Source organism: Pelobates fuscus, chromosome 3, assembly GCF_036172605.1.
Source record: "Pelobates fuscus isolate aPelFus1 chromosome 3, aPelFus1.pri, whole genome shotgun sequence".
Taxonomy (NCBI): domain Eukaryota; kingdom Metazoa; phylum Chordata; class Amphibia; order Anura; family Pelobatidae; genus Pelobates; species Pelobates fuscus.
In genome coordinates this window covers 371,001,279-371,024,026 of record NC_086319.1, presented here as the reverse complement: position 1 = coordinate 371,024,026, position 22,748 = coordinate 371,001,279, and the positions used below count along the sequence as shown (strand labels likewise).

At 38.5% G+C, this 22,748-nt stretch overlaps 1 protein-coding gene across 1 annotated transcript; it reads left to right on the top strand.

The window, feature by feature from the left end:
- Nucleotides 1-8,199: 8,199 nt before the first annotated feature.
- On the top strand, nucleotides 8,200-18,935 carry CIB2 (calcium and integrin binding family member 2). The gene is made up of 6 exons (XM_063445909.1): nucleotides 8,200-8,570; nucleotides 13,595-13,629; nucleotides 14,833-14,944; nucleotides 16,665-16,812; nucleotides 17,149-17,344; nucleotides 17,705-18,935. Exons 1-6 carry the CDS (start codon nucleotides 8,520-8,522, stop codon nucleotides 17,724-17,726), a joined length of 564 nt encoding a protein of 187 aa, XP_063301979.1. The 5' UTR covers nucleotides 8,200-8,519; the 3' UTR covers nucleotides 17,727-18,935.
- The last annotated feature ends 3,813 nt before the right edge of the window (nucleotides 18,936-22,748 follow it).

Genomic DNA, 22,748 nt, shown 5'->3' with positions numbered 1-22,748 from the left:
TTGACAGGTAAAGAACAGCTGCTAAAATAAAACACATTTAGACAAAAGACTGGATTTTTCACACCAAAACTACTTCAGTTAACTGTCTCGCATTAGATAATTCAACTGATCCTTTAAGGCTGTTCAATACCGTAACATGTGGGGGAAACCTTATGTGACCCCCTTTGTACTGCACAAAATTTAACATATTCAAATTGCAGTGTCCCCAGCACTTTGGGATTAATGGCAGTAGATACGACGCTGTGAGACCAGCTCTACAATTTCATTGCAGGATATAAATTATTTAGCGGTTCAGCCCCTTTCCCATCCTCCATCCTTGCACATGTGATATAAGAGAATCCCTTACACATGATATAGCAGAATTTAGTTACAGATACTAGCAATGTTAGCACCGCTTACCTCTTTAAATTAACCCTTTTTCGGCGCCAAACATAAGGGAAGGATTTTAAACTGTCTTTGTGTTATCAGGAAGAATACATAGTGTCAAACATGTAGTGTCTCTAGAATGGCAAAGGAGTAAGAAATAAAGTTTGCATTACCAGATGAGGATATCCGACATTACATTGAGCATTCTTAGTGCTGGCTAAATGTGCTGTGCCGTATTTATGTATTTATTTAATATTTCTTATCCAGTAATGCATCATGCAGTGTGATTGTGCACACTTACAATCTTACCAATTCCGAACCAGTTTTTTTTTTTTTTTTTAATCTATTCAGTGAAAACTCTTTCTTTTTTTTTTTATGAAGAATACACCCACCAGTAGATCAACTACCAGTAAAAAGCCAATTCAGGACAATTTTGTAATCACAAAAGAAAAACGTATTGACCCCAGGGCAAATCAGCATAAAATTGTCCCAACTACAATGCAATCGTTGTTGATCTAATTACTGCAAGCTCTTTAACAAGAAAGAAACCAAATTAAAACTGCTCATTGTGCTGGGTATATTTAGCATGCAGTAAATAGATTAATTAGAATTGGATTTTACTAGAGGACAATTTAATGCTGATTTGCCCTAAAGGGATCCTTTTTTTCTTTTTCTTTGAAATTCAATTTGAATTCCCCACAATTCACACTTTAAGGGGGGAAAAGAAACCTAATTATTGAATACAAAATAACCCTTTGTATATCTTTCTAATGCTTTGGTGTCCTAGTTTCAGCTTAGGTTAAGATCACACACCCATGGGGGGCGGGGCCTGACCATCATGGCCGACAGACGTGTGCTTGGTGAGCTCCTCACACAAACTACGAGAATCCAGCCACAAACTGGGATGTTGACCCCAAAAAAGCAACCAGCAAGCAAGCACATCGTACCTGACCGATGGGGAACACTCCCAGATGACTCCGGAGACCCGCCAGCCGACTTACAGCCGAGCACCGGTTCTGAGGCCTACCCTCGTTGGGGCACTCATGGGGGGAGGAAACGGCCGATCCTCCGCCCTGGGGCCGCCGAATTCAAGCAAGCAGCCCGTTCCCCCCCCTCTGGACCGGCGGGGGTCATCCCGGTCCCTGCTGGGGATACACAGACACATGAGAACGGTTCCCAGAGACACGCCGCAATCTCCCGCTCCTGGGCCGCATCCAATATGGCCGACGGAACGGAGAACTATCCCACAACGACTTGGGAAGCCAACTTTAACGCAGCCTTTAATAAGATCTGTGAGGCATTCTGGTGCCGGATCGCAGCACGAGCAGAGCATCAAACAGCAGCTCCCTTGGCGACTGGTTCCACTAAGCCAAAAGGCCCAGATACCCGCATGGACGAAGCCGCAGTCTCAGCCACCCACCCTTCTTCTGGGCTGGGTACTCACCTGGAGACACCTCTCCTACGCCAGCCATACACCCGGGGAGACTCGAAGTTACCCTGGGCACATGATCCTCCCAACGGGATCCATGGCAAGATGGCACGAGTTCCCTTTAAGGCCTCAGGCCGAAGACAAGTGGCAAGCAGACTCCGCAAGTCCAGAAACCACTGGAAGCAACCTGCAAACAAGTCAGCTGTCAGAATCTCTGCCAAGGAAGAACTACCGAGTATAGCACTGCTGCCTTTCAACCGTGAGTGGGTTACACAGGCTCCCTCCTCGCTGCCCGACAACCGAGCACCCCGAGACCATCGCGCTGCCTCACCCTGCGGAGTGGGATAGAGACACTTACCAATGCCCATGCCCAGGTCCACAAGGACACTCGCTCAGCAACCAAGGACCTGCCTGGACCTGAGGGTCTTATCCATAATGGGTTACCCTTATCTAACATGCTTATTAATCTAAGTTATCTCTTACTTACCTGTCAATCTAATATTGTGTCCTAACATGCAAACGCTCAGATATTGGTTTATCACTGTACTTACACACCATTCTCAGTAATGTACCTAATAACACACACTCAGTAGCACCATGAAAGATGTATAAGCTATAGCAAACGAGTCACACATTAACACTAGCTATTATCACTTATCAGTTATACTTGCACTCGAGTATGCCTCATTGCCTTTGCAACAGGCTTCCTACACTATGTGCCATGCTGAATAGTTTACGTCTGTTTTATCATAGTAAAGTGCAAATCTCTGTGGCGATGCCTTATGTCTATACTAGTAACTATGCTACAGATTTAATCCCTTTGTTGACTAGTATTGCTATCTCCTACCTTGTTATTAACTACCTGATCACAGGACAATAGTTCGCCTTTAATTAAGCCTGAAAGTTTTAAAGTTAAAAATTGTGCAGATCCAGCCTATGCCATGTATATGTCAAATACAAGTTGTCGGTACCTGCTATTGTGGCATTACCTGCATGTATGTAAACCTTTGCACGCAAAAAAAAAAAAGATCACACACCCATGTTTTCAGTAAAAACCTGAAAAGAATGTTTTTTTACTTTTCTTTTCTCTACCACCAAAACTCCTTCTGGGCTGCAGTTAGCGCGACAACCCGTGATGTATTTTTACTCTCTTTGTGATGGCCAATCCAATGCTCCCCAAAGAGGGCGTGCATCCAAATGCTTTTCATTGCAAAGCATTGACTTCAAGTCTTTCCTATGATCTGCAATCACGGGTTGTAGAGGAAGCGCCTATAGTGGCAGCCTGGGAGACAGCCACTAGAAGTGTGTTAAATCCTGCGTTGTAAACATTCAGGGTTAACACTACAGGACCACTACACCCAGACCACTTTATTGAGCTGAAATAGTGTGGGTGACCTTAGTGGTCCTGTAAGAGGGCCAACACACTTTAATTTGTTCTCTCCATGGTTGTGATGGTGGCAAGATATATCAAAAAATTGGAAGAGAGGAAGACCTTGGTCAACCCAGTTCGATTCTATGATGGCTTTACTAATAACTTCCTAAATACATGGTTTCTCTGTTTTTGCCCATATGGCCAGTGGCGTACATACCGGGGTCGCAGGGGTCGCGGCTGCGACCAGGCCCGGCCCACCAGGGGGCCCGGCCGCCCTGCGACCCAGGTATGTATGTCACTGGGCCAGCCTCTTCTCCTGGGGGCCCCCCCCCGAAGCTGGCCCTGCTGTCACCCAGCTGGCGGGCGTGCGAGGGAGCACTCTCCCCTGAGTGCTTCCTCTTCAGCTCCCTTGCGCACCGCACTGAAACCAGAGCCGGAAGATGACCTCATCTTCCGGCTCCGGCATCAGTACGCGGCGCGCGAGGGAGCTGAAGAGGAAGCACTCAGGGGAGAGTGCTCCCTCGCGCGCCCGCAGGACCAGCAACACCACTGGACCCCAGGGAATCCCCTCAGCTCTCCCACAGGTAAGGAGGCTGGGGGGATTAAATTTAAAAAAAACAAAAAACGTGTGAGTGTGTGTTAGTGTGTGTGAGAGTGTATGTTAGTGTGTGTGTGTTAGTGTTAGAGTGTGTGTGTGTGTTAGTGTTAGAGTGTGTGTGTGTTAGTGTGTGTGTGTTAGTGTGTGTTAGAGTGTGTGTGTGTTAGTGTTAGAGTGTGTGTGTGTGTGTGTGTGTTAGAGTGTGTGTGTTAGAGTTAGTGTGTGTGTTAGAGAGTGTGTGTTAGTGTGTGTGTCTGTTACTGAGTATGTTTGTGTGCGTCTGTTAGTGTGTGTCTGTCAGTGAGTGTGTATGTATCACTGTCACTGAGTGTGTGTCTGTCAGTAAATGTGTGCGTCTGTTCATGAGAGTGTGTGTGTGTGTGTCTTAAGCACTTACCTTTCTCCAGCGCCGGACTCCCTTGGCGCTGGGGATCTCTCCGCCCCGATCCGCCTCTCAGCTCTGAATGCACATGCGTGGCAAGAGCCACGCGCGCATTCAAACCGTCCATAGGAAAGCATTACTCAATGCTTTCCTATGGACGTTCAGCGTCTTCTCACTGTGATTTTCACAGTGAGAATCGCAGACAATCCTCTAGCGGCTGTCAATGAGACAGCCTCTAGAGGCTGGATTAACCCTCAGTGAAACATATCAGTTTCTCTGAAACTGCTATGTTTTCAGCTGCAGGGTTAAAACTAGAGGGACCTGACACCCAGACCACTTAATTGAGCTGATGTGATCTGGGTGTCTGTAGTGGTCCTTTAAGTGTATGTGTTTATGCATGCACTGGCGTACATACCGCGGTCGCACGGGTCGCAGCCCTGAGACCAGGTGCCCGCCGCCATGTGTTGCGGCCCCAGCCCGTGCAGAGTAAGCGCGCGCGCGCGGGGGGGGGGGGGGGGGGTGGGCCATGGATCAGTTTTCGCACCGGGGCCCCATGGGTTGTGTGTACGCCACTGCATATGGCTATTTCTACTGTGTATATATTTGTTCTGCATACCTCCTGGGGTAGTCCGGGCGGAGTAGATGAGCCCTGAGGAAGCATCGTTAGTAATGCGATTTACTTCACTAGCGATGTCCTTAATTGGCAGGCACCCACGAAAAAGCAGCCTGCCCACCATTAATAAGCTGCCTGGCCGGCACCCATCCTTCAGTACCATGCAGGCAGAGCTATTACTCATTCCTGGGCTGCCATACAGTCTCAAAGGCAATATAGGCCCAGCAAACCAATATGGCAAATTTCAGTGTGTAAAAGCTGAAATGGGCAAGCTTCAAATTCAAAGTCAGATTCCAGGTTTTGTTTTGGTCAGAACCTGTATAATGGCCTCCGTCCTTAAGGGGTTAAAAGGCAAGAACAATTAAAATGAATAAATATGATTAGTATATCCATTCACATTTTAATTTATTCACTGAATTTTAGTAAACTTTAACACAAATTGCAACATTTACACTAAAATAGCTGTAGCTGGATGTGAGAATTTCTCTAAATTAGCTCTTTACAAATACATTTTAAAATATTGTTTTCAATTCACTGCAGTTTTGTCAAGATTAGCCATTAAAGTGTAAATATTTGAAAATTCTAAATGAATTTAAAATTTAGGCCAAAACAACAAAATTCAAAGTCTTTTATGTTCAGCTTTATTGGCCGAAATTTGGAACTTACTTTCAATTACTAAAAGTTCACACTTCACACCTCTTAGAAAAAAAAATCACATTATATATGGGGGTTTATTTGTAACTAAACATCAGTGAACTGGATTCTGATGTGCAAACAGAAAAGGTAAGTTGGAGAATTACTCAGAATAAACACTTTATTATGACTAAAGTTTGCAAATGGAATTTCAATTCACTAAAGCATGATGTTTACTGAATAAATTCAACATTGCGTACGTGCTATGGCCACCATTTATTATAACAGAGCTGAATTTCGGTGCAATGTATGAGCCAGGACCACCGAAAGCACCATCACTACTAATTGTTCTAGTACCCTCCCAGAGTAATTTGTCAAACCGCATAAAGGGACACTGTATGCACCCAGACCAAAAAAATCCCCCTTCGACTACTTATTTTTTTCCAAAAACAGAAATTTTGATTCAGCTTGGCAGAATTTTGCTACCGGGAAGCTGATTGCAGAACCAAATCAGATGAACCAAAGCCACTAGAGGCGTTTCTGCGACGCTGGATGCGAAAATTGCATTCAGCGTGCAGAACGTCGATAGGAAAGCATTGAGAAACGCTTTCCTATTGACTGTTTGAATGCGCGCGGCTCTTGCTGACGTCGGGAGCTGACTTCGGCATTGGAGGAGAGGTCACCAGCGCCGAAGGAGCCCGGCGCTGGATTAAACTGAAGGGGTTTTAAACTGGTTCATGATATGGGCATCTTTCGGCTCAGAGAATGGAAATGCAACTGAGTACGCCAAATTCAGACAAATAGCAGTTTAAACTGGAACTAATCTCCAAGTATTTTATTTAAACCCCCTTTATCCCATTGTTCAGCAATTATTCACAGATACTACACTATATGTAAACAAATGTACACAAATGTTCACACACAATCCTTCATATACATTCGAATACATTAATTTACTCATGCATTTGCATTTTACATGCACACATTTACAGTCATATACATACATATTTACACATACATTTGGGTACAAACACACGATCATTTACTAAGGTGAGAATTTAAAGTGAATTCAAATCAAATTTTACATTTACATAACAAAAAGTTACTTGTGTATTTTAAGTTTGGCCCCTCGGGCCTTACATTTGAAATGCAGTTTCGATTCTAACTCACAGTTTGTTTTTTCATTTTAAGATTTGCTCCTAACTTTGTAATCTGGTTTACAGCTCATCGATAAATGAACAAAGCTCATATCTCACCTTTTGTCCTAGATTCAAGTGTCCAACTGTAGTGCGGATTAATCTAGTTACGTTAATTATAATATGGTATCAAAGTACCAAAATGTAGTACAGCTTAATATGTTTTTGCATTAAATCAGTTAGCCATCCTGTTTATATTTTACTGTTTTTTTTTTGTTTTTTTTAGTGGGTGCTAAATCTGCAAAGGCCCAATTATTAAGTGAGTGGACTACAACTCCCATCATACTGTGCACATAGGGCTTGTTTGTCCATTTTGTCCACCATCTAGGTCCAGTTTGAAATAGCTAATTATTTAGTCAAATATTATCGTTTATCTCTAGCGAATAATAATTAGCGCTCTATGAAACTTCTGAAGTCTGCATTATGAGTATTTTGTTGGTCATTAAAAATAGTTTTATTACGTTTCAGCTTATTTGATAAAACGGAATAACCCTTATGATTGTTCAGTCTGTAAAAAATATTTTCCTTTATAGCTCCTAACCTCCCCGCCCTCCTCCCCCCCAAATCAGTGCATTATATTTTATCATTTACAAAGAGAGATCATTTTTAAAAAAAAAACTACACTATAAACAGCTATAAAGTGTGTTCCAATGATGTGTTTGCTTGCCCTTCACTGTGAGACAGAATCCTTTTGATTATTTTTTTAATACATAGATTTTGTCCAATGTGGACATATTTATCCTTAATCTTGTCTTGTTCATTAATTAGGAACTTATTCCTTCTCTGTTCAAAACATTAAAATCCCTTAATTTATTTACTAATTCCTCTACTTTTTGACTCTTTTAACCCCCCAACTCCAAATAAAAAATAATAATTGTGTTTTACAGTAGAAAGCAGTATATTATATTTCATCATTTACAAAGAAAGGCCATGTCAAAATACTCCATACACTATAAACAAATGTTTTTGCTTTTATTTTCCTTGCCTTTCACCGTGGTGGGTAAATATTACATTAAACTCCATTTTGAGACAGAATCCTTCCTATAATTTCTTTTATAAATAGATTTTGTCTAATGTGGACATATTTATTAATTATCTTGTCTTGGCAGAACGCCATTGTTCATTATTTAAGAATTGATTCCTTCCCCTTTAATAACATTTTTTTAAATGTATTTATTTACCTTTTTCTTTCCTTTTTAGCCAACTTTTTATACCCCCCTCCACCCCTCTTCTCCAAATAAAAATAATAAATTGTGTGTTTATAGTGTGGAGCTTTTATACTCCTTGCCCTTTACTGGTGGTAGTCTATTACACTATTCCATTTTGGGACAGAATCCTTTCTATTATATTTTTATAAATAGATTTTGTCCAATGTGGAAACGGTTATCTATAATCTTATTTTAGCCAAGCCCTTGTTGCTTAATTAGGAACTCAATCCTTCCCCTTTAATAACATTAAAATTCCTTGACTTGTTTCATTGTTATTCAACTTTTTGGCCACCTCTATTGTAATGCTAATGACAGGAACTGATGGATCAAGGAGCGCCCTCTTGCGACCAATCACGTAAGTGCTGACCATCCGGAGGGAGTGGTTTTGTCCCTATTGATGGGCTGCGAGGCGATATAATGCGAGGAATGCAGGAGACAGCAGAACATTCAGCATCATTACGGATCAGTACAGTCAGTGCATCCTGCTACAGTTACAGACTCAGGAAAACAGGGAGACCTTCTGCGGCGTTCCACTCCCACCTGATACATTGTAACCCGCTCTATCCACCGATTCTCCCCCAAGACTTCCCAATGCAGGCTGAAACTACAACATCGCTCACACTCGCTGCCTCTTGGTAAATCCCGATGCACACGGGAGAAATCGCTCCTGCTGCCGCTCCCAGTGTGATGGTTTTTAGGAGACCCAGGGCAATACAGTTACAATGGGAAATAAACAAACAATTTTTACAGATGAACAACTAGATGCCTATCAGGTAAGGAGCCAGCAGTATACTATCATTGACTGTGATATCTTATCCATCTCTGCCTGTGTATGGCCTTATTAGGGACACCATGCAATGCTTTGACTACTTACATATAGTGGTACAAATATTGTATTATATAACATCTATACACATACATGATCATTCATCATCAGTGTGTATGTATTAATTCATATATGTATTTTCTTTTTCTGTGAGTATATGTGAATTTAAATACAACACACACTTACATGTACACAGACAGAGACATTTAGCCTTTTAATGTGTTAAATCTAGCTACAATTGCCTGTATCAAACTACATAAGTACATACACTATATAAAATTCTCATTATATTCCATAATGATTCAAAATGATAGAGTACATGTGTCCTTTTGTTTATATATGAATGTCCATGTACATGCAGAATGTGGATAGTTGATTAGATACTTATCTACATAGGGGTAAGTTGCACAATGGATGGGGGTGGGTTTCTATAATTGGCTGATTGTACCCAAACTCCTTCCAGATATAAAGAAAGTCCATTAAATTGCAACAGTGACAGGAAATGATACTCTAGCTCAGTGACACAATCTCTGCTCATTAATTCTTTTTTTAATGACCTGCCCAAGCTATAATGTAAATTACTCTTTGTGGTTGTGGTGACAGAGAGGGGAGAGAGTGGGCCTAGAGCCAGGTGATGTGAGCTAGGGACAGGTGCTGTAGGTAGCCAGACATTGATAGTGCTGCTATGGCTGGGGGATGGAGGCCAGGGATGTGTGCTGGAGGGACATGAGTGGGGGTTGGAGCTTTGAGATCAAAGCTGTGATTCAGGCATGACTGCAGTTAATAATCATTTTTCTGGTTAAGGGTAGTGTATGGTTCTTCTTGGAAAGCAGGGATGGATACCATGTGGTGCTGTAGTCCAGGGAAGGTCACTGTTTGGATATGGGGTGCAGAGTGGATGTGATGCCTTGGGGGGTTTACTGTTAAATATTTAGGAGAAAGTGAGTTCTTTGCAGTAGAACTAAACTCATGACATTAGGTTTTATTGTCTGGTCTAGGAGATTACAGGCAAGGCATTGTAGGAATATTTCATGTTGGCAAGGATGATTGGGTAGGCCAGAAGTACTTGCTGTTATTAAGGACTTAGTTTACGAAGGATGGAGAGGTTGTTTGTACATAGATTCAAGGAATTGGTCTGCTAGTTAGAAGTTGAGGAGTTGGGTGCAGAGACCTAGACAGTGGGTTGGTAAGGGATGATCTAAGGACAAGGTAGGGGTTGAATAATTTTGTCATAGGCCTGAGGTTGTGCTAAAGGGGATTTATTTAAAGGGACATATGTGCTGTATATCAGCTAAGGGAGCAATGCTTAGGGAGAGTGGCTACTGTAACTGTTTGTGAAGCTTTATACATATTACTAACATTTATAAGTTTTGTTCGAAGCAAATACACCTTGTTAGGCCTTTTTCTTATAGAAGTTATTTTCTATAAGTATTTATTCACTAAACACCAAATCAAGTTGAATGGGAGATTAAATTGAAAAGTTAAGATAAAATAGCAAGCTTTGACTGTAGCTCAGTTGAATATTTGAATTTTTCTTTTTATATATAAACCATTTTAGCCAGGTTTTGCAATCCAATTTTGACTACAATTCAGTATTTATTGATTAAGCCCCTTTACGTTTGTTCAGGATTTGTGTTTGTGTTATGATTATACACTAATTTATAGTCTAACAAGAATTGTACATATGAACAAATGCCTTAATTACACAGGCTGTGTGATTGTAAAAATTGTCACATGCATCTTGTCTAAAATATATAGACACAAACACATCTATGGCTAAAATATAATACGTGCAACTATTTACAAAAAGCCCTCAAAAAACATATCCAAACCAATCAGGACTTGACTGTATCGCAGTGCAGTGCTACTTATCTTACATAATTTGTGGCCACGTGGGCTGCCTCAGGAAACATGCGTGAATTCCTGGAGGTCCAGGGTATCAAATAGGATCTGTCTCTGAGGTAGATGGAGCGTGGAGCCTAATTACTGAGATGCAGTTAATGCACAGGTCGCTGTGTGTCTGAGAAGTCATTCTGCATTGTCACATACACAGTGCCACCCTATCCTAGCTTCTAACACAGGCCTAAATAATTAATTTTAAAGACGCCGGAGAATAATCCTGGAACTTAACTCTGTACTAAAATATTCCCACAACCTTGAGAAGGGGCCCCCACCCCTTCGACCCCTGACTAACTAGCTCTTTAAATAGGCCTACTCCTTAATTCGTGACTGGAACTATGTTTACTATTTTCAAAAGAAAAACTAATTTGCCACCTAGGTAGTTTTAATAAAACTGAACACATTATTGTTAATTCGTGCTTATCATGGTAGCTGAGGGATTTGATTTTCTATTTAAAAGATCAGTCTTTGCACCATAGCATCTTTGCATGACTACAGAGGTGATAGTGCAGTAAGTACCCTGCATTCACTCTCCCTGCCGACAGTGGCTTCTAACTGCAGTAATGTATTATAATCGCTGCAGTTAGCAGGCTTCTCCCTGGCTGAGACACCGTAAGGATAAATGTTCAATTTCTCCTTTGCTTTGTCAGTTATATCCACCTTGTGCTATCTGTGAGGGCGAGTATCTTGCTTTATTTATTTATTTGCATATGCTAAGGTGGCAATGGAGCCAGTGGCGTGCCCTTCTCCCCTGCCCTACCCCCCTTCCAATGTAAGTAGTCCAACTGTTTAGTAATTTATTTATTTATAAAATATTTTACCAAGATGGATACATTTAGATTTCTCTCCTTTTCAAGTATGTCCTGGGTTCACAAAACATTGCATTGTTACAATAGGGTACAATATTACAAAAATACAATATACAAACTATATATAATTTTAATAAATAACAGGTAATAAATATATTCAACCATGACAGGTGTATTCTGTGCTGAGGTATATTGCCATAGATCTCTTAAAAGAGTTTAGATTGAATGAAGATTTGACTGTGTCCCTGAGGTTATTCCATAATTGCAGTGCTCTGTAGGAAAAGGAGCATCGAGCCACTTTATTTTTGTATTGCGGTATGCTAAATATCGTGCTAGTACTGGATAGGAGGTTATAGGAGGTGGGAACAGCTGGGGAGAGCATTCTACTCAGGTAGGGTGGGAGCTTCCCAGAGAAGCTCTTATGCACAAGGCTGGGAAGATGAAGAGTGCGTTGGGATTCCAGCGACAGCCAGTTTAGCTCTTTTAACATGTCACAGTGGTGGATAAAGTAATGCCATTCTAGTACAAAGCGGCAGAACAAATTATATAACGTATTCAGTTTATTAAGGTGGGTTTGCACTGCGGGTGCATACACTACATCCCCATAATCAATGACCGCCATTAGCATGTGTTGCACTATCTGTAATGATTTGACTTCTTATCTAAGGTCTGACTGGCTCCACTTACTGTCTCCACTGCATTCTTCTTCAGGCCCAAGTAAGAAGTCAAACCGTTACTAAATGGTTTTGACTACTTACACTGTTGGGATGCCATGACACTCCCAGCACCATAACCACTGCAGAGTGTTCTAGTGGTTATGGTGCTTGGAGTGTTCACTTACCATAGCATACTCTTAGTTGATCTGTCAACCACAAGAGGAGGCAAGTGAAGAACACAAGCAATTTAAATGTGTACTGGTACCTATATTTCTAAATGCAGCCCTGCGCCTTTAATTGGAGATATTAAAGGGAACATGTATCAAATTATTGTGTGGTAAAAATAATGCAAAGTTGAGTAATCACCCGTGGATTGGTTTTGATAATGACTGCCCCTCTTTTAAAAACTTTGTACCACTTTTCATCAATTAATATTTAAATTATATATCTCCCCCTTGTCCTTGGATGTATTGGATGAATAGTAAAGATTAATAAGGATGTACTTTGAAAATATTTCTAATTCTGCTTGCTGCCTTGTAAATATGGGGTGATGGTCAAGCACTCCTTGTTGAATTGTCTATCAATAGGACTGTGGAATGTTCTAGAACCAGCTGCCTCTGAAGGAAATACAGTTGGCTAATCAATCATCTACCTAAAAGTTGCACTCTATGAAGAGAATAACAAATGTATTGTTCCTTGGCATTTTAAAAACTAATGTTTCTATCTTCTAAATACTTGAAGAAGGCTTATGGTAGGTTTCTAAAAAAAAAAAAAAGACCTGCATAAAATATCAGTATTATGCAAGCATCGACTACAAAATCTATTGCTTGTCAAATTAAAGCCGTTTCATTTAGCTATGCATTCCCCTCCATTGTTAACTTCCTCAGGCAGGAATATTCAAAGGATTTACTGTGGTGAATAAGTACACACACACATGATTAGCCTCATGATATCTGTGCGGATTTGTCATGGATACAGTCATGTGTACTTATGACCTGCGCCATGACACCTACCTTTCTGCCAAAGCAATTTATTACAGTGTTGTGCTCGAGGGGGTCACATTATGAATAAAATGACAAAATAATTTGTTATGTGGGTGGATCCTTCCTATGTTTTTTGTTTTTTCTCATGATGGTACAGTAAAAGCTGGCCTTCAAACAAATTATAAACAATATGTTTTAATCAGAATTTAATTTCAATAGTAATAGTGATAGTATGTGGTAAATCATGTCTGGCCGGTGTTTTTTTTTTTTTTTATTTTTTTTTTTAACTGCAGTAGATTAATACATATTATTATAGTATTTGACACTAGTCATCAAGTTATCAAAAAACTGTTTTTTTTTTTTTTTTAATCAATATATCATAGAATGTGATATGACTATAGAGTCTGATCCAACATGGCTGCTCAGCCAAATAAAAAAACATAACATTTTGTAAGAAATAAAATAAAAATAAAAAAATCAATATACTTTTTTGGATAAATAAAAAATATAATAGAATTTTATTAAATGTAAGAAATGTTTAGAAAAAAAAAAGTGAACATTTCATGAGAGTTGTCCTTTAATGACACAGTTTTTAATTTTTCTTTTGTTTCGTTTTTTTTTTAGGATTGTTCTTTCTTCACAAGGAAAGAAATTCTTAGGTAAGTCAGCATTCCATTAACTTTTCAAACGGTTGTTAATTCACATAGATTTGATCCCTGGATGTGCATGTTTCCCAATGTTAGTTGCAGCCTGCAGTATGTAAACCTAACCCTAAACCAATCACAAAACATCAAATTGATGTCCCTGAAATGAAGACAACGCCATTCTGTAGTCATCCTTTAGACCTTGACATTACCAATAAATACCATGTTATTGAAAATGAGGAGATACAAACTTGCACATTATATATTTTCCTTTATATATTGCGAAGTCCGCTCGGGGTTACTGTTGGATGTATACTGTCATCGCTAAATGCAGAGCATCAGTCACACAGGTTTTATGGCTTTACTGGGAAAATGAAGTACCATTTCAAGGGCATGTTCTGCGATTGGCAGACAGATTGATGGCAGGTAGCAAGATGGATGTCCTCCTAAGTAGATATTAGACATAGGTTCTTCTTGTAGATAAACAGCCCTGTTAGCATGTTGCTTCAACAATCTGTCTCCATCACACGCCATCTTCTTGGTTCAATGAGACCTTTTTTAAGGATATATTCACCATCATCTGACAGTCCCGTAACTGTTTGTGTGCAACAAAAAAAAGCCACTGTATCATCATCTGACGTGACACGTAGATTGTACTGCTTTTTAATTTTACGTGTGTCTGCCCACCAACCAGCCGTCTATAGCCATGTCTATCAAGGAAGTAGTGTAGTGGATAAGCAATGTTATCCCTTCTTCTGTGAGTTTAAAATGAGCATGACTTGGAATAGAGAACCGGAAGCGTTGGGAATAAAAAAAAGAAGGGTTCAGGGTGATGTAGACCAATGCCTTAATTAATGAGCTAGGCCTTTAGGTTCCATCTAAAAGTCGTAAGGTCAAGCATGGTACTGATACATTGAGGAAGGGTGTACCAGAAATGTTAACGAAAAACAGAACATATTAACCACGTGATATTAACTTTTGTTAAGCTTATTAAAAGAAAGTTTACAAAAGTAATAAAAGCAGACTAAATGTTATAATATATCGATTGATCCATGTTTTCTGTGAGTCGGACTTTTAGCTGATTTAGAAAGTTGCCGCTTGTGACCTTTACCCACATGTACACTCCGGTGTATGATACTTACTGACTTTATGACATGTCTCTGAATTCCTGCTGTGATCTATTCATTTATACGTTACAATTGTTTGTTCTGTTTGCAGATTGCATGCGAGATTTTATGAGCTGGCTCCAAATATGGTACCTATGGACTATACAAATGATCCAGATGTCAAAGTGCCCATGCAGTTAATTATTAATATGCCAGAGCTGATGGTAAGTATTAACTAACTGGTGTCATCTTGTTTGCGTTACCCTATTTGTCACACCAGTAAAAAGTTAAATATACTTTTTCTGGAGAAATTATTTAACACTATTGTTATTTTTATTAGTAGTAGTAGTGTGAGCTTTTCATTTTGTCTGGAAAAGATACATTATTAAACCTGCTGGGCAACATTTTTCTTTGTTAGTTGTCCATTACTATAAGTTGGAAAAAAGTTCTGTCATCAATGGAACAACTAATACATAGGAAATTTCAACAAGGCTTACGTCTCCTAATTTAGTGTTGAATAAATCAACATTTGGATGGAAAAATACATTTAACATAGATTCATCTATAGATTCCACTTACCTGGTTACCTTTCGTGCTAAATACTGGAATTGGAATCAGAAAGTCTGACCTGTATATTTGTTTCCTATAGTTTAAATTATGAATGCATTTGACAGATTTTAATGTTACATATTTACATTAAATCTTTTTGTAGGTTTGGATATAAATCTTTGTCCAATTCTTGGGTCTAGTTCCACTTACCAGTTTTGTTTTCAGATTGTGCCCATGTATATAAACCAAACCGTTCATCAATAGTTTTAGGAATGCTTGGCTAATTTAAAAAAATAAAAGCTTTTTCTGTATATATAAAGCTACGGATTTATAAATGACCGTTGGTTATTTTAAACCTTTTTTAATCCTTGGTCGGAAAGCATGAAAAACAACTCCCGTTATGGATTGGGTTTGTATGTTAAATCCAGTATATAGAATTAATCAGGGTGAGCAAATAACTTGCTAACCAAAGGGTAAATATAACTGCAGCAAAAATGGATTGGCCACATTCGTTTTTTTTTTTCCTTTCACTGATGTCTGCTGACAAAGTAAACGTAACCTTGCAAAACATTGTTTAGCGTTGTTTTAGCGTTTCTGTTTTTCAGCAATGTATCAATTAAACAAAAATAGCACTAATAGTGAAATTACAAAGATTAGCAAAATGTTGGGCAAAAATACTAGAAATCATTTTAATGATAAGTAAGGACTATGTATAGTGGTGGGAATAGTTTGTTAAGGAAAGTTTTAAGTTGAAAGGGGTGTTCGAAAAGTTTTGGGTAAAAAGATAGTGATGGTGTAGATGCAAGTCGTATCTGGAATGTTCACAGTCTACAGAATATTCACAAGGGCTGAGAAGGCTTAGGACAGAGTACATAAATCCTACATCAACTTGGCAAAGGTTCTTGTCCCTGTTATTCAATGGCACATTGTTTTCCATATTTGCAAGCGATGGATAAAACTCGAGGTTCGTGCTCATCCAGAAATACATTTGCTTCAATCCAGATAACTGATTGAATGCCTTTTGAAAAGATTTCCTGGGGGGCAAATATTCAGAGGCAGTTAGAATAGTGGATTGACACTTCCCAAGATCTATCAACCACAAAAAAAAAGAACTTTTATCATCACCCTTACTGCCTGTAGTCATCAAAATGTAAAGGGCGTCTCATATACCGTAATTAACCGTATCATTTTAAAATTCATGCTCACTTTATTAATCTTGATTTTTGTCTAATGTAGTGTTGTGCTCTCTGATTTTTTTTGTATTTGTAATAAACGTGTAGGATAAAGTTAGAATTAGGAGGGATTGTATGTATATGGAAGGATGCTTCTAAGTGCCTCCTAAACTTCTACAACGTAGAACCGAAAAAAAACAACTAACTCTTCTTTTCTTTTCAGGAAAATCCTTTCAAGGAGAGAATTGTGCAAGCCTTCTCAGAGGATGGAGAAGGAAACCTCAGTTTCAACGACTTTGTTGACATGTTGTCGGTGATGAGTGAGATGGCACCTCGGGAGCTCAAAGCAATCTATGCTTTCAAGATCTACGGTAATATACTGAAAACCTGACATGAACGTTAGATGGTTAAGATCTGAGATCTTTATAGAGCCCAGAGATAACAATGTGTCCAGATGGGTCAAGGCCATTATTATTTTCAATCAGTTGACCTTGATCATGAGAGGTTCTCCGTTTAATGTGTTTGTGAATCAATAAGGCAAAGTTAAACTCATTTAAAGTTCTGGTCTTTTACAAATACTCTTATAGTTCTTTGTTACCCATCAAACACCCTAAAGGTTTTGTTATGAGTTGGTATTGGGGTATGACCTAATTCCAATCCAGATTTTCTAACATGTGCTGGGAATTTTGTTCATTTTGCTCATTCAGATTTCAACACCGACAACTTCATCTGTAAATCAGATCTGGAGAAAACACTCAATAAGTTGACACGAGAAGAACTGGAGGAGGAGGAAGTGACTCTCGTGTGTGAGAAGGTTATTGAGGAGGCAGATATGGATGGAGATGGAAAACTGGCGTTTTCAGATTTCGAGAACATGATTTCAAAAGCGCCGGACTTTCTCAGGTAAATTTTGGTTCCTTAATAGTAACGCGCAACAAAAAACATAATCGCTTGAATTGACCACAGCAAAGGCCAGGTCCTATTGATTGTCACTTCAAAAAAAAGATTCTTAGATTCTTGGCAATAAGCAATTCCACACTATATTTCCCATGATCCTCAGCCAACAGAGATTAACATTACAAGATAAGCAACGTCTGACATATTTACGGTTGCCATCTCTAATCCTGAGAGATCAGACTAGTTTTTTTACATAAAAAAAAAATAGCATTGGTTTTCATTGTAAAAGAGTTATAGTTATACAATGAATATATTGAATGAATATATTGAAACTCTGATGTTAATTTTTCCCCTTTTCTTTTACAGTACTTTCCATATAAGGATATGAAGCTGTTGTAATTTCAAAGTTCTGATTGTCAAGGACTGCTCAATCTCAGGCATCCAATGGCCTCCAGCCTCAAAAAACAAACATGCAAAAAACAGCTCATCACCTGTGGATGGAACCTGTGATTTGACATCTTACCGAAACGAAATGATGCATTTTCCCGAATTTTTTTATATGTATATGACTTTTAAAATTTTCATTAAAGCAAAAAATTAAATGAACAAAAAGAGGACTACAACTGTTTTTTCAGAAGTTGAGAAAGAGAGAGAAATAAGAGGCCTTAGGTGTGTTGTAAAGAACATATACTTTGATTTGTACAAACATAGATCAATGGCACATTTTACACCCATGTGCCGTCTACCTGTGTATTCTAAAAAAGTGATACACGAAAAGAGAAAATATTTACCTTTTCAGCATTGTCTTTAATATCCATTTTTATTTTTAAATTCAAAATATGCGCAATGGCATTTTTCACTTTAGACATGTCTGGAACAAAACATATGGAATATATATACGGTATATGAATAATAATTTTTAGTAAGGGCTCGGGCCTAACATGGAGGGACAAATGTGAAATCCGTTGCAGGAAAATACAACAATAGCTGCCATTTTGTAACATGTCTCAGGAGCAAGTTACGATAAAATGGATGAAACGGGGCGGACATAATGTAAGAGAAGCAGAAAAGCACATCAAAAGCTAAATGACCGCATAACCAACATGCAAAGGCCTATATGTTTTAAGCTTTTAATGTGACATGGATCGGATGTGCCCCTTTTGAGACATCTTCTACTTTCAGAGTGATTTATGCTTACTCTTACCTATTAACATCTTATATAATGACTTCAGAAGAAAGGTCGGAAAACAATATTAAACTTGATCATTACTTTTCATGAACACCAACTGGCCAGCCTACTCAAGACTGCTTCTGGTCAGTACACTTGTTTTTTAATAGAAAAGAACCATAAGGGCTAGAATGGAACTTCAGGAAGTACTCCCAGACCTATGGACATCAAGGATGGAGGCCAAAAACTCCTGGTGCCTCAAAGGTGACCAATATGTGAACTTTTAAAAGGACGTTATTGATCGGGAGATGTTTCTAGAAAACATTAAAATTTATCCCATTTAAAAAAAAATAAAAAAAATGTGGTGCCTTTTTTTAATCATATTAAGTATCTGTATATTTCTATTAGAAGATGATGATGTTTTGCTGCAGTACGAATTGCATTTAAAGTAAATATATTGTAAAGCACTGTCTGTTGATTTTTATTTTATTTTAGAAGTTACATGTTGTTTTATACTTCACTGAAACACGGGCTCGTATAGCGCGTTATCAATCATTATTCGGCACAGTTGAGAAGCATGTATAGTAATAGTATATCTAAGTGATGTTTGTTTTCACATCCTTGACATCTTCATATTACAATCTCCTCTACAGAACATTAAATATTTGCCTGCAACAGAAAACATTAACAGGGATATTGACAAAAGTGAGAGTTTAATGGGACTTCTTAGCTGTGATTTCAAGCTCCTTTGGCCTTAACTTTTAAATTATCTTTGAACTCCCCATTTAGTAAGTAATCTTGTAAGTTTTATATTTCCCCTGGAAACGTTGGCAATTGGCAAGGGTATTTAGCAAAAGCCTAGATACGGTGACAAGATATCTTAGCACTAAAATTGTATTCATTCTACTGAAGCAAGATAATGTTATATGCTGACATTTATTCCATTTGCACTGTGACATGTTTTAGTAGTGAATTTAAAGGGACACTATAGTCACCTGAACAACTTTAGCTTAATGAAGCAGTTTTGGTGTATATAACATGCCCCTGCAGCCTCACTGCTCAATCCTCTGCCATTTAGGAGTTAAATCCCTTTGTTTATGAACACTAGTCACACCTCCCTGCATGTGACTTGCACAGCCTTCTATAAACACTTCCTGTAAAGAGAGCCTTATTTAGGCTTTCTTTATTACAGTTCTGTTTAATAAAGATTTTCTTATCCCCTGCTATGTTAATAGCTTTCTAGACCCTGCAAGAGTATGTGATTAAAGTTCAATTTAGAGATTGAGACACAATTATTTAAGGTAAATTACATCTGTTTGAAAGTGAAACCAGTTTTTTTTTTTTCATGCAGGCTTTGTCAATCATAGCCAGGGGAGGTGTGGCTAGGGCTGTATAAACAGAAACAAAGTGATTTAACTCCTAAATGACAGTGAATTGAGCAGTGAAATTGCAGGGGAATGATCTATACACTAAAACTGCTTTATTAAGCTAAAGTAATTTAGGTGACTATAGTGTTCCTTAAAAGTAAAAATAGCAGGGGAACAGGAAGACATATCCCCAAAATCTAAGAGGTTATATTATTCCAACCAATAACTAAGTGTATTCTAATGGGAAACTTTTTAGACCCTTAAATAGATTCTGTCCTATATGTATGTATGTGAGAATTGGAGGGGCTTGAAATATTTCAATATATGTGTGTTTTACCCCTGTACAATAACTTTCTAGTAACATAATTTATTATGACTTGTACTGTAAAGGTTTGCCTGGAAGCTAGGGTTTGAACTGCTCAAGTAGTTGGTTCCCTGTCTAGCAGGTCTTTGTGTATCAAGCTTCTATCAATTGTTTTTAAATAGTTTTCATCAACCCATGTCACTCACAATACACTCACTCTGATCCTGGGAGTAAGAGATAATATGTTATAAAACCACCCAATTTACTGGGAGCTGTTTATCATCTTCAATAAGGAGCCTATATCTCCTGAGGTCGTGTGGCCATATTGGTTTATGTGACTAATTTTGAAATATTTTCAAATCCGTTTAGAAAATACTTATATTTTCTATTTAACACTTGGTCCATGCAATATCTGCTCATGTGCTACATCCATTCTCTTATGCTGGGCCACCTCAATTGCTGTTTGCAGCAATATTTAATATTTATATTTATCTGTATAAACCCATGTAGTGGTATTTATTTTCAATTAAAATAGGTCTTTAGCAGGAGAATACGGTGAGTCAGGGCAAGTTCTGACTCCGAACAAGTTAATTCACAAAGCATGACTTTTAAGAACTATATAAAAAGGCACCTCTATGGCCATATAGGGGCGCTAGCCAGCCACCAGCACTGCTTGTGGCATATGACGATTGCCTCTAAAGCTGCTTTCTATGTTCTTGTTGTGACTCTTGGTCTTTTTTATCAGACTTAATTATTTGTTGATCCTTAGCTTGTCTTATCCGTAGTCCAAAATAATTTGTCCTTCGCTAGTTTGCCAGTTACACTTATTTCTGGTATCCAGACCGTCTATTTACTTACATCGATCTCTGGTAGAATTTAATGTAGCATTCGGTGTGAAACAAATCCCAGTTCATCCAAATTCTGCAACTTTGAATTTCCATATGGCCAAATCACCAGACACAAACAAAGCGGGCAATGGACGAGCCGTTTCATTTGTTTCATGGTTTTGAGATTCATCAGTGGCACCACAAAAAATGATGATTGATGGTTAGGGAAGAGCCACTAAATGTTGTTTTTCTTCAGAGATCAGTTGAGAAGTAACCAAGAGCAGGGGAAAAATGAGAAACGTGAAAAAAAAAAATCTATCTTTATATTTGGTTACTTCTCACATTTTCTGTGAACCAAATGGCACAAAAATGTGCCTATTAATGTACTGCAAAGTATATACATTATATATATATTGCTATGCACAAATAAGTAAAATTTTTACAGCGTTTTGTCAGAAGAATTTTTTCCAAAATAATCGCACGGATGAAATTTATCCGAACTAAAATGCCACATGGACTAAATTCAGTATGTCTGAATCAAAAAAAAAATGTAGGGACAAAATGATTGGGGCGAACCAGTGGTTTTTGTCCATGCACAATTCTAATCTCTGGTGCCCTTTTTTGGCTAAGTTAGCAGGCATGCTGTTTTTTTTTTTCCAAGCCCCATCATTCAAAGAACAGGTAAAGCATCTTATCATCCCTTCCTGTTTTTTGGTCTTTCCTGAAGTTTTTGATATTTACCCCTCAAATAGATATTACATTTCCAACAGTCAGACACAACACCTGTTTAAGATTACGTACATTTAATCATCCCTAAACCTTGCCATTAATGCCATACTTGTCCTTAGTAGTTTGCAGTTCAGTGATAATGTGCAATCAGTTTTTCCTCACAAATCACTTTGAAGGTCACACAGCAAAGTCCATTTGACTTCATACGGAAACAGATATATATTTTTTTCCAAATTATCCATAACACAAACCAGTATTTGTATTTATCTCTTTATATTTCCTTCATGAGAAAATAGTGTGTTTTGAAATACTAATACTCGTGTCTAGAAAAAAAAAAGACATATTCCAGTCACTGAAAAATATTTTCTCAAATAAATTTGTAACCCCAATCTTAAAGTTAGTATTTGCTATCCTGGTATTATTGGACGTCTTGGGTTACCCGGACTCATGGTCACGTAAGGGGACACTCCAAAACCCCCTTCTCCTAGAGGTAATTTTAAAAATCATTTTGTTTTAGTAAATATACTGTGACCTTTATGGGCAAAGCAACACAGTCCTCTAGGGTAACAGGCATAGAACAACAGTCTCTGGTGCAAAAATGGTGTGGTTTATTTATAGCGTGCACAAAAATCCATACAGTGATCAGTTTGTTCAAAAACTGCAGCACAACAGAAAGGAAAATCTACAAAATAAATCCTAGCTCAAATTTGAGCACTAACTAAACATAAAGAAATGTCCCTTACTCACCAGGGTAATAAACTACACAAATCAAAAATAAGCATTGGTTTCACCAACCTTTAGCACATTGTTTAGATGCTGCTCTGCACAGACCTGCTCTCTCTCTGCAGGTCAGATTGTATCTGACTCTTTCTGCTCTGAGACCTGCTAATTAAAGCCTCAGCAGTTGCTAATTGGGCAGGTGAATGAGTATAGACTAGATACCTTCCTTCTATTACCCTCCCATAGACTGTCACATATCCCCCCGCCAGCTTAGACCCATCGGTCGTAGCGACCT

What these genes read in the sequence shown, in the direction of transcription:
- CIB2 (XM_063445909.1), top strand. Translation starts at nt 8,520, where the DNA reads ATGGGAAATAAACAAACAATTTTTACAGATGAACAACTAGATGCCTAT. An exon ending in TTAATATGCCAGAGCTGATG is followed by an intron (nt 14,945 to 16,664) that starts GTAAGTATTAAC and finishes TTTTCTTTTCAG; the next exon opens with GAAAATCCTTTCAAGGAGAG. An exon ending in AAAGCGCCGGACTTTCTCAG is followed by an intron (nt 17,345 to 17,704) that starts GTAAATTTTGGT and finishes TTTCTTTTACAG; the next exon opens with TACTTTCCATATAAGGATAT.